This window comes from Callionymus lyra, chromosome 17 (genome assembly GCF_982586985.1).
Source record: "Callionymus lyra chromosome 17, fCalLyr1.hap1.1, whole genome shotgun sequence".
In the NCBI taxonomy this organism is placed as follows: domain Eukaryota; kingdom Metazoa; phylum Chordata; class Actinopteri; order Syngnathiformes; family Callionymidae; genus Callionymus; species Callionymus lyra.
This window is the reverse complement of record NC_141834.1, coordinates 9672815-9685275: the sequence shown is the minus strand read 5'-3', so window position 1 is coordinate 9685275 and position 12461 is coordinate 9672815. Positions and strand designations below refer to the sequence as shown.

General features: G+C 38.3%; 1 protein-coding gene across 1 annotated transcript; it reads left to right on the top strand.

Annotated features, from left to right (window-relative positions):
* Positions 1–3674: 3674 nt before the first annotated feature.
* Positions 3675–6398, top strand: opn8b (opsin 8, group member b; the record flags this gene model as incomplete). Its single annotated transcript, XM_087779041.1, has 3 exons — positions 3675–3993; positions 4486–4814; positions 5905–6398. Coding segments are annotated over 3 exons (999 nt in total), but the record flags the coding sequence as incomplete, so codon positions are not given.
* Between the last annotated feature and the right edge of the window lie 6063 nt (positions 6399–12461).

The following is a 12461-nucleotide window of genomic DNA, read 5'->3' as shown; positions in this document are numbered from 1 at the left end:
TTTTTAAAATCAAATCAAAATATGACCCAAAACCTTACATGACGCGCATTAAAAAATACATCATAAATATGCTGAATCAGCAGGTGCTCTGGTCTGGTTTACAAGATGGTCTCATGGAGAGTTTGTGTTTCACTTATATTCACTAGTTGACAGATTTATTTTTTAACTAAACTTTACTGAAAGTAAAATGTTGACGTGTCAAGAGTCATTTAGGCTTTTATTATTTTTTTTTTTTCAAAATAAAATGGATTTTTGAAATGAAAAAAATATGTTTTTCTTTCTGTGCAGCCCTGTAACGAATACAAATGTAAAGAAAGATTAAAAGTAAATAAATTCAGTGAATAAATTCTGGGTTAACATTCGGGGAAGGAGGAGCCGTTATTCTGCGACATCACAGGAAGTAGTAGTGTTAAAACTGAATGTACTTATGTTTATATTTTTTGGACATTAATCTTTTCTAACATTGAATTGTTTACACAAAATAATGTATTAATGCATTGAAAAAAATAATGCAAAAAACTAACAACGCTTGAAATGTGATGTTTTAAATTCAACGTCTGATTTTATTAAATTTAAAATTCAATTTTTGAAATTGATAATTAATTTTCAATTCGTATTCATATTGAATTAAACGGTGCACATTAACTTCCTTTATATCAAACCTTCTTTTATTGCTGTTGAACTTTAAATAAGTTCCCTGTTTAAAAAAAAAGGCGATTGACAAGTTAAATAAGAAATATTTTTCTTTTCTGAAAAGAGCGTTTCTCGCTCTGGGCTCAAAAGAAAATCACATTCATCTTTCAATCCGTAGAATCCAGCCTTGTTTTTAGCAACTGTTTGAAAAGGGATGAACAGGATTTGGATTCCGACAGAAGGTCGATTAAATTAACACGATGTCATGTTTCTTACTTTGAGTCATGCTTCCTTTGATTGTGTTTTCACTTATCTTGTCCTCCTCCCTTTTACCAGCCGTCTTTGACACTTAAGTGTTTTCAATCAATGCGCCATTAGACGGCTTCTGTGCTGGGTTCAAAGGGGGCCGGGAAGAATTAGGTTTTATGGTCGACAACATTTCAGGGGTCATCTGTGACGTCTTAGAGAATATGCATCATCACTGTTCACAAAACATTTGTTTCTTTTCCTCCAGAGATACTGGTTTAACTCTCGTATATGTTGATGTTAGAGAAGTTACACCAGGACATTGATCGGGAAAGGGAATCATCTGGTTTTAAAAAGCGAAAAGGAAGGATAACTGCAGTTCTATTGAGTGTCCACTTGAGGCAGGCTGCAGAAGCTTTGTCCCCCCCTAAAAAAATACAATGACATTTAAAGAGCATGGAATTTTAAAATAATAATAAACAAGATGGCGTTTTGCTCATGTATACTAGATTAACAATAGTTTTTTTTAAATTAACTTTATTGTAAAAAAAAAACAAAAACAAAAAAAAAAACAGGCTCATGTTATTTCAGAGAAAATCGAGTGATTGTTTCAAAAATAAAACACCTTTTAGATAGTGATGGTCTAATGAAGCTTCATGAAACAGTGTCGGGTTGTTTAGAGGTCAGTAGGTGGCGCCATCAGTTGAAAAATGATGTGATGTTTCATTAGAACAGCTGTTTAAAACAAACAAATAGTTTGGAGACCGCCATCTAGAGGACTCTGAAAATAATGACACTGCTTCATGAAGCTTCATCAGAACATCACTACATTTAGAAGGTCAGCCCAGTGATCAATACTGGGACCTATATCGGTTCTTGGGGTTGGGTACGGAATTAATGTTTAAGGGGAATCATCTGGTTTTTAAAAAAAGTGCAGAAAAGTCCAGTTTTATTGAGTGTCCACTTGAGGCTGGCTTAAGAGAGTCCCAAAAAAACATAATTAACATTTAAAAACATAATTACACTGTTGGTACATGATCTACATGGAGGGGATTTTTCTTCTTATGTTTCACTTTTTACTCCTTTTCCCCATTAATCAGATGTATTGTACAGTAATTCAGATTAGTCATCACAGTCACACATGCATAAACAATTGTTTTTAGTATCTAAATAGGCTGAAAAAAACTGAATGAGACCACTTCCAAATAACAATAATATCACCCTTAAGTAGCTGGATTAGGTTATTCATGAACCAAATGAATATTTATTTTAAAACAACTCGTTTCAAGCCACTAAAGGCGCAAGTTCTTGTTAGAATAAACAAACCCCTTATTGTCACATCTATATTATGTAAACTGGTCATCTTTAAACATGCAAAGTGACAACTGGAACATGTTATTACCTTGTAAAAATGCCACGTTAATTATTCATCACCAACACTTAGTAGCACTTGGAGCTGAATGAATGGTACATGGGAGTGCAGTGGGACACGGGAGGTGCTTTTTGGGTAATCAAGCATACGACGATCAGGTTTAGCATAAACGATTCCGATGATCGGTCAAAGCAGCATAAACATTTTAGTTTTTCCAGTGAGAACTACCGACATGATGGCAGGTAATTGTAATATCATGTGCTTCACCAGCCGACCTCGGTGCCTTCGAGACCACAAAGTAAATTCTCCGACAAAATTAATAATGATTTCCACAAGGGACACAATTAGTCGAGCACTTAAATGGATTCGCTGAAGCCATTCCGAGCCGGTTTTTAAAAAGGTGAATTTTAATTGCAGGAATAAAAAACCTGAAAAATAAAAACATGCTGATTATTGTTGTATTTTGAATGTAATTACCTCAGAAAAGAACATTATGTTTTTTTTGCAGGTTGATTTAATTCATTTCTTTTGGGGCGAGGGTCAGCAAAATTAGGGATTATACATTTTTTAACCAATGCCATACCGGTAACGTTGGTGCCAAATAATTTTCACAAAATGTGCCCATAAACTGGAGTGATAGTTCTATAAAAATGAAAGAAAAAGGAATAAAATAAAGAAGAAAAACCTTAATTTAGACGAATAACATGTTGTTTAAAACAGTCGGCCAAACTTTGCTCAAAGGATTGTAAAGAGTTAACAAAAGGATGGATGGATGGATGGATGGATGGATGGATGGATGGATGGATGGATGGATGGATGGATGGATGGATGGATGGATGGATGGATGGATGGATGGATGGATGGATGGATGGATGGATGGATGGATGGATGGATGGATGGATGGATGGATGGATGGATGGATGGATGGATGGATGGATGGATGGATGGATGGATGGATGGATGGATGGATGGATGGATGGATGGATGGATGGATGGATGGATGGATGGATGGATGGATGGATGGATGGATGGATGGATGGATGGATGGATGGATGGATGGATGGATGGATGGATGGATGGATGGATGGATGGATGGATGGATGGATGGATGGATGGATGGATGGATGGATGGATGGATGGATGGATGGATGGATGGATGGATGGATGGATGGATGGATGGATGGATGGATGGATGGATGGATGGATGGATGGATGGATGGATGGATGGATGGATGGATGGATGGATGGATGGATGGATGGATGGATGGATGGATGGATGGATGGATGGATGGATGGATGGATGGATGGATGGATGGATGGATGGATGGATGGATGGATGGATGGATGGATGGATGGATGGATGGATGGATGGATGGATGGATGGATGGATGGATGGATGGATGGAACATCATCTTGATATACATTTCCCTACTTTGCTCTATTTTCAGCTGTTCTGTCCATTTTCGGGAACGTGCTGGTCCTCCTAATGGCGTACAAACGCTGGTCCAAGATGAAGCCCGTGGAGCTGCTCAGTGTGAACCTGGCGGTGACGGACCTGGGCGCCGCCGTTTCCATGTACCCTCTGTCGGTGGCGTCGGCGTGGAACCACCGCTGGCTGGGGGGGCACACGACATGCACTTATTATGGACTGGTCGGATTCTTCTTCGGAGTGGCCAGCATCATGACCCTGACCGTTTTGGCCATTTTACGATTCATCGTGGCCTTAAATATACATTCTCGCGGTGAGTACGTCTTCCTTCCTGATCTCATCATTACCTAACCACTTTTGAAGTCCATTAGAAAAACCAGTTAAGGGTCTTTTTATTCTTTTTTCCTGCAATTCTCAACTGAAAAACATCCACTATCTTGCTGAATGCCAAACACTTCAATTCCTGGCCTTGCATCACAGTAACCCCCCCGAATGGTGCCTCTTTTAAGACTCTTTTATCTCCCGTCTGATGAAATCTCATTATTCCCTTCATAGCTTTAAAGCCCACCTATGATGGAGAAGGAAATGCGGGAGCTCTATTTTGTCCAGATTAAAGCTGCATCGGAAAAAATGGCATGGGTGTTTCTTTTCATCCATCCAACACAGCTCTTTTTCTAAGACTGGGGGATTACTTGTGTATAAAGTGTCTTGCTCAGGGACACTTCACCCCAATGCTGACCTGGGAATCAACTTGACTTGAATGTGATTTTTGCTGAACTGAATATGCAATTTGCACTCTCTGCAGTTGAGAAAGTCAGCTGGAGGCAGGTCAAGATCCTCTGCCTGTTCACGTGGTCGTACGCTCTGCTCTGGGCTCTGTTCCCCATCCTGGGTTGGGGGCGCTACGGTCCGGAGCCTTTCGGATTGTCGTGCTCGCTGGCCTGGGGCAACATGAGGCACGAGGGATTCTCCTTCGTTATTTCCATGTTTTCAATGAACCTGGTCATGCCGTCGGTCATCATCATCTACTGCTACTTCGGCATGACGATAAAGCTCTATTTGGCCTCAAGGAGAGCAAATACTGATAACCCCAGGCTTCCGAACATCATCAGGATCAACAGAAGGATGCTGATAGTAAGTCCTTTGGCTTCTTCAATTCCTTTGAAGGTGCGAAAAAAGCGAAAAGCAATTTTCTCTTCAGTTTTTTGAAGCATACTGACAGATTGCACACTTGAATGTTTAGACGTGCACGGCACTAACGACGGGAAAAAAAATCTTGGTTGTCATCTTTACAGAGTCCACAGACGAGCGTACAAAAACCCCTCAGGGAGTGTAAGATGGCGACTGTGTTTACACGTCCAAATGTGAAAATTGTAGGCTAACACAAATTTGGCTCAGGATCGTTTGCTTTTATTGCCAGTGTTGTGAAGACACCCTTTTCCTTCTGGGTAATCCCAGTTAAAATAAAACTTTGGTACCTTATAGACATACTTATAGTCCACAACAAATGCCTTTTGGACAAAAGTAAAAAACAATAACCAGTAAAGAAACAACTATACATGTATAAAAGCCAAAGTCCCACCTGTAGACATTGTAGAAGATACACATTCATGCTTGCTAGTAGTAAAAAATCTGGGTGAATCACATATACAAGCGAAAGGAGAATTATGGCAAAATCTCATAAAGCAAAGTCTTTATTCCAAGCGATCGCAAAGTTATTCCGAAGTCAAGGTTGCCCTGAAAGAGAGGCCTTTTCAGTTTTTAGATTCGGGTCTTGCCTTTTGGGAAACCAGCGAAGTTCCAACCTCTCGACGCTGGCTTATAATGCATAAGCAATTCTATAATGTATTCCACTTAATGAGAAGGAGAATAAAAGGTGAAATGTGTTTCGAATTCAGACAAAAGGATTGAGATGGAAAGGAAAGTATTGTGAACGAAATGTCGTGGCGTCAAGGACGCTGCAGAAACTGCAGTTTTTCTCGTCTGCATTTTCTTTTGCACATAAAGCCAGTATGGTTCTTGAAACCAAATGTAAAAAAACGTTGATATCGTCAACATTTTCTACGGCGACTTTCTTGAATGTGTGGCGTCGTCATCACGTGTCCAAAGGTCATGGGGTCATTCCAAAATTGTGTGACACCACGAAGGCAGCTTGTTTTTATGTGTTGGTCAATGGTTCATCGAATGAGAATTGCTAACTTTGAATTGCTTTTGTTGTCCACAGATTTCTGCTTTAATCAGTCTTGGCTTCCTGAGCAGCTGGGGTCCTTACGGGGTGGTCAGCGTTTGGTCTCTATTCGATGACAGCGCTAAGATCCTTCCTGAAGTCAGCCTGCTGCCCTGCATGTTCGCCAAGAGCTCCACCGTCTACAATCCGCTCATCTACTACTTTTTCAGCCATAGCTTCCAGAAAGAAGTGAAGAACCTGACGTTGATGTGTCCGATCGGCCGACCGTCTCAGGTCAGCGACAAGGTCAACGAGAACCCCATTTACACCATCAACCCCAACGTGAAAGCCAGATTGGCTCCTCGCTCGGGGTTCGATATCGCGGAGACAAAGTTCTTGGCGGGGTGAGAGACAATCTGCAGGAACACTTCGGACTTTGAATCCAATAGAATAGAGAAGAATGCCTTTTGTTTTCACCGTACAACAAATTATATTCAGAACCCCCCACACCCTAGAGAAATGGTAATACATGTTTATAAATATATCGAAGACACTTTCATGTCATTGTTTATACACATAACCGGATAAAGACACAATTCATATTCTTCTCAGGTGTTCGGTCCAGTATACATGGGCAGAACATGTTTTTAAATCTAGAGGTTTTGGCCAAATAAATTGGAACCCCTTTGTAACTATGAGTACAGGTGGTGTATCTGTACTTATATCTTTACTTAGCAATATCTCTGTGCAGACATTTTGTGTTGTAGATGTCTGGGTAGAAGGGTCAGTTGTGCGTATATAATGGTCAAACCTGAGTCTCTTAATTGTGAACCTAAGTACTGCTCTTGGACTACAATAAGATGTCTTGTTGGACGCTCCCTGTAGTGGACAACAGGGACCTTCAATTTATAAGTACAAAAATAAGTACAGCCACGGCTGTGCTATTTTTTTTTTTACAGGGGCAATGGCCCTTGAAGTCACTAAGCTCCCAAATATCACATCTTCCCTCACAAGACTCCTTTGTGAGGTGGCAGGATGATGGATCAATATCAGTATAAAGGATTTTGGTGTGCCGATGTAAGCCTTCAGAACAGGTCTGAAGTCATCATTTCCACAGTTCACTCCCCGCAGCACTCTCCTCTAATGGTGTTATGGGACACCATCCTTTTTTCCACCTTAGATCCCGCAAGAACGGATGAGAAATGAAGGAAGTGTTGGGAAAGTTTAATCTGTTTACAAGGACGCAATCAGTTCCTGAAGGACATTTCCGGTGCATAATTGCTGCAGATGTAAGAAACGTCTCGTCTTGTCTGCATTTCAAGAATGGAAAATCTAATCTCCAACTAAGACAAAGACGAAACCCTCTTCGAAAGTAGGATTAACTGCAGCTCCATTGAGGGAAGAAGCAATGTCACTTTTATCCTGCTTGACATCGTGGCCATTGATCGACCGTCTGACAGTGGAATCTGTTATGTTGCAGGAGTAAGAGGTTGTGCTGCTGTATTAGTGCTGGTAACACTGTGACGGCAAAGACACTTTGCGTGACTTCATAGAGCGGTAGGTGGTGGAAGCCCCGGGTCAAGCCAAGGTCTCATACAGTGATATAATCACTGGAAAAAAAACAACTAAAGTAAGCAGTTACACTGCGTATGTTTTGGGCTGTGGGAGGAAACTGGGGTGCACAGAGAAATAACCTTAGTTTCCCCTGGGAAATGTCTGTTTGATTTAATCTTTTTAGCTATATTTATAGCCCATTTACTGATGGTCTACACTGTCCAAATTCTCATATTCATTCTTTGGGTGTCTCGGAATTCAATTGTTGAAAATAAAACCCGATGAAAGTAGACTTTCTGTACATTGTGCGTTAATGTTTATGGGTATTTTAAAGTGGGTTCACCTCAGGAAAAGTAAACGGATAAGATAAGAAAGAATAAGTCTCAGTTTAGTATATTTTACAGATATATTGTCATAAAAAAGATTCTGATCACATGATTATGACCACCAGCAGCTGTGTCACTGTCAAGTTGTGGAACAAAACTTCGTCCTTGATTTTCTTAGTTCTACACAAAAAAATAGCACGTTGTTGTATAAATGATGTAATGCTGATATTTTGATGTTGAAACAAGCAATCAATCAGTATAAGACACTGTGATTAATAGCGTCGCTGTTTTCCTACAAACTATTTTTTCTGCCCTGTATGATCGCTACTTCATCACAGTGACTTGTTTATTAAAGTGTATCATGAGAAACAAAAGATCAACACAATCAATGCTACGATGTTTATGTTCGAGCTTCATCAAACGTTTGCAAAAGCTTTGCTGGTGTTTAATGTCAGACAGTGATGAACATGTGGTCAAAGAAAGTTGGAAAGAAAACCTAAATAAAGAGATATATTTGTTTAGAGTGTGTCTTCTTGGTCCGACAAAAAACAAGAAAGTAATGGTTGCCTTACAGCTAGTCATCCATGGATGGCTCATATTATCTTCTGCCTTGAAATAACCTTTTCTTTTAACTCTTAATTTAAATCCAGAGGTGGTCCTTTTTTCTTTTATTCTGTATCGTTTTTCCACGAAAGGCTACCCACCAAACTAGTTACATTTTCAGTATAATTCGCTGCCATTTAAATCTCCCCCTCTAACCACTCTGCTGAGATGACGCTGGTCTTACTTCAGAAAGATCGCAGGCTCTGTTGTTTTTGACCCAGACACGAAGAAAAAAAAAATTGTGTATTTGCGACTCACTCTCCCAACCAAATACTTGTTTTTTACTATGGATTTATTAACTCTTAACCAGGTCTTAATAGAGACTGATGTTTCTGGTGAGTTAATATTCTTGTTTTACGACAGTAGGCTTCACATATTTAATGTAATATACAACAATATTAGTGGTTTATCTTTCTATAATGTGATGTTTCTGATCTTAATAACTTATAAACTCCCGAAACACTCGACAAAATGTCTTAAAAATCCGGATCTATAGATCCTTATGTCCATTGAAAGTGGGAGCAAATGAAGCCCCTCCCCTCGTCTGATAATTTAAAAGAGTAAAAGTGTTTCAATAGTTAGAACATACTAAATAAGGATAATTTCAGGAGCTTAATGAGTTATACAGTATTTATATTTATACTTTTTATATATACATCTCTCTGCTGTGCTTTTTAACGGTTGCCAAGCAACGGAATTTCGTTGCCAGTTTCACTGCTGTGTTTTCTGTGCGATGACAATAAAAGAAAGTCTAACGTTTTAAGCTCGTATATGTATTTGTTTGATCATTTGATCATTTCCTATTGGAAAATCATGTCATTTCCTGGAGTTCCTAAATGCCAAGACACATGAATGAATGAATGAATAGACAGACAGACAGGTCTGTAAATATCAGGACATCAACACCATTGTCATGTTTTTGTCTCCAAAACCATCACCTTGAAACTCAAAGAACAAGATCTGCTTCAACTACAGACAGTTGAAAATAATACAAACGGCGTCGGTCTCACCGCATTATTAAAAAACGCATACATTCGGTTGCCATTTCAAACTAAGGGCTGATTAAATATTCACCGAGCCGCTCACTCTGATATCAAACTCCCTAGGAAAACCTAACAAACGTCATAGTAATGATCCTTCTGACACTTCACTTCCTCCATGGCAACATCTCTTTTTCACACGTTGGCTTGCTTTACTCGACTGAGCTGAGAAGCTCTTGAGATCCTGAGATCCATCCACTCAACCCTAATGAAGAAGTCGTTCAGCTGTGCAATTCCAAATCCCAAAGCGTCCTGAGAGGTTCATTAAAAAATGTCACATAGCCGAGGCAAATGCTATTCATGGATGTAATCGTGAGAAGCCATCTTGGCATTACAAAGATGATGAAGGCTTGTTATGACATTTGGTGAAATAACTGTTTAATGTATTCTTTATATAAAAAAATGGAGGGATTTTTTTTATGAGATCCACGAAAAAATAATTTAAGGGCAACTAATGTGTTAATTTAAATGTGTCTTAAATAGATGTTGGACTCTATTGTATCATCAGTATGTTTGTACAAAACTCTCTCTTCATTTAAATATTTACATTTAAACATGTAATTAAGCTTTCTGGAGATAAAAATCGTGTTTACTATAATAACACCCCCTCTGCTGTGATTGGTCAAACATCAAGGTTTGTCACTGCGCGTTGTCAATCCCAGAAGTCTCCGCCTCCATTGGGACTTATTGTATAAACATAATGGAGTCTGCTCTCGTAACCTCTCGTTTGCCAAGATTTTCAGATGGGGAAGAACTTTATAAAAGACTTACAGCATCTTGGAGAGGAAGATATCAACATTTGAAACATGTGAGTGAGTCAGAATAGTTGGGTTTAATTGCCCTTCAAGAAATGAGTTTTCAAAACAAAATGTTGATAGCACAAAAACAGTGTGATTTTTTTAAATCCACTAAAACAATGTTTTAATGCAAAAGGAAAAGGCCATGAAATTGAGTTTTAAATATGTTATTCTTACTTTAACATGCTTGCATGGACTTAAAAGAATGCTAACTTAGATTCTCGGCCGATAACGGTGGGTGTAAAAAATGATGTGGAAAACGCGAAGGGCTAAAAGAAATCTAAAAACGTGACTTTTAAACAGCTTTAACTTGCCTAACATTTGAGCTCTAATTTAGTTTAAAACCTTCCTTGGAACGAGAGGAAGACAATTTACAAAATCACTAATAATAAAAGTGTAGTAAGCAAAAATCTGGGGGGACAAAGGCCAAAAACGTACAGTAGGACCTCTGTAGTACCCGTTAGAGGATAACCAAACCCTTTAAACAGTAGATAATTATCTTGATCATAAAAGTACAGTTTCGGTTCATTAATCTTTTAATTTACACACACAAAAAAAACAACTTTTGGTTTGCAAAGGTTTCGGCTAAACTTTCGGCTTGTTAAAGCTTGAAAAGCAATGTCCGACTTTCACTGGTTACATTTTTTTTTTTTTAATGTTTTATTAATTCTATCTGATACAAATTATCTCTGTGACCATTGTGAGTTTTTCTTCCATTAACCGGATAAACTAATTTTGTGTGCATAAGCAATTCTAGTTTTCTAAGTATTTTCTGTAATCAGTCGCAGATAAGATGCACAATAAAAAAAAGTTCTCACGGCCAAAACTCGTAATATTTTCATACGTTAAAAGTCAGGTTTGATAACTCGTTTATGCTTCCCACAGGCAACGTTTCCCTGAGTTTACACTTGTCATGCATATATGGTGGAGTGTCTGGAAAGAGAAGAGATCCTTTACCAGTACTCAACATGCACATAAACAACTCGCCACTCATATCACATCAGGCACAAAACACTACGCTCCGTGCATTAATGCCAACTTCAATAGGCTTTGAAACATGTTTGAAACGTCACCCCTGAGGCGCCGCGTGACACGGACGATGAAGTGTTCACGGATATGTAATACCCACGTGTGCGCTCAGGCAAAAGACGGTGACAAAATGCAGCGTTGTCCGCCTCGTTCACATCTTAATCCATTAATAATTACAATTATTTTCATGACAAATCGATATAAATTGATTAGACAAGTAACAGTTATGTAGTTACATGGCATTAGATGTTCTTTTCTGTGACTTTCGGATCTTATACAGTTTTACATCAAACTAATCAGTTAAAAAATATAACACAAACACACATATAATATGAAAGCTTATCTAAAAAAGTGAAAAGGTTTGTCCGACATCTCACCACAGACGAAGCAACAGAGAGAAAGGCTTTGAAAAAAGAATTTTTCAAAATCAGAATTCACGCGTCAATACTTGGTTTGAAAGCTTCAAGGACAGAAAGAATCATCTTGTATTCATTTCTTTTGATTATAGACAGCTTTTGTAACAGCTTTAGCAAAAGTAACGAGTCAAATTCTATTCAATTGGTGTCATTTCATGAGCGCTCGTGTCAAAATGCAAGTTTAAGTATCCAACGTATTTATTTAAAGGGCACCTAATGTGATGATTTAAGTGTCTCTTAAATTCTCTTTAATTGGACCTGTATTATACTCATCAGGATGTTTCTTTTTGCACAAAACTCTCATTTGATAAAGATATTTACATTAGCCCACTCTGCTCTGATCGGTCCCAAAAAACGAGTTGCATTCAATGACTCACGTAAATTCCAACACAGCCCTGAAACTCCCATTATGTACATTAAAAACAAATAATAAAAATAAGGTTCTCTGCTTAATGTACACATTACAAAAACACCTAAAGGCAGAAGTAACTCTCAACATGTTTACATAAATATTTATTTTGTTTCACAATTAACTTTAACCGATTTAGTGCTTCTAGGGGAGGACATTTTCACCAGTGTGACGACAGAATATATAATTTAAACTGTTAGATTTCAGACGCGGGAGAGAACTTTATTAAGTAATAACTTCAAAACGGAGCATCGTCATGATGAATGACCGACTGCATGTTGAAGAGGACGACTTCAATTTACACATTTCTAGTCACATTAGGTGCCCTTTAAAACAAATCATTTTTTACAAGAATATACAATCAAATTACTTGTTTTATTTGATCAGATTGAATTTAATTAATTCAAAGAATGCCCCTACATACAGACGCTTATACATTT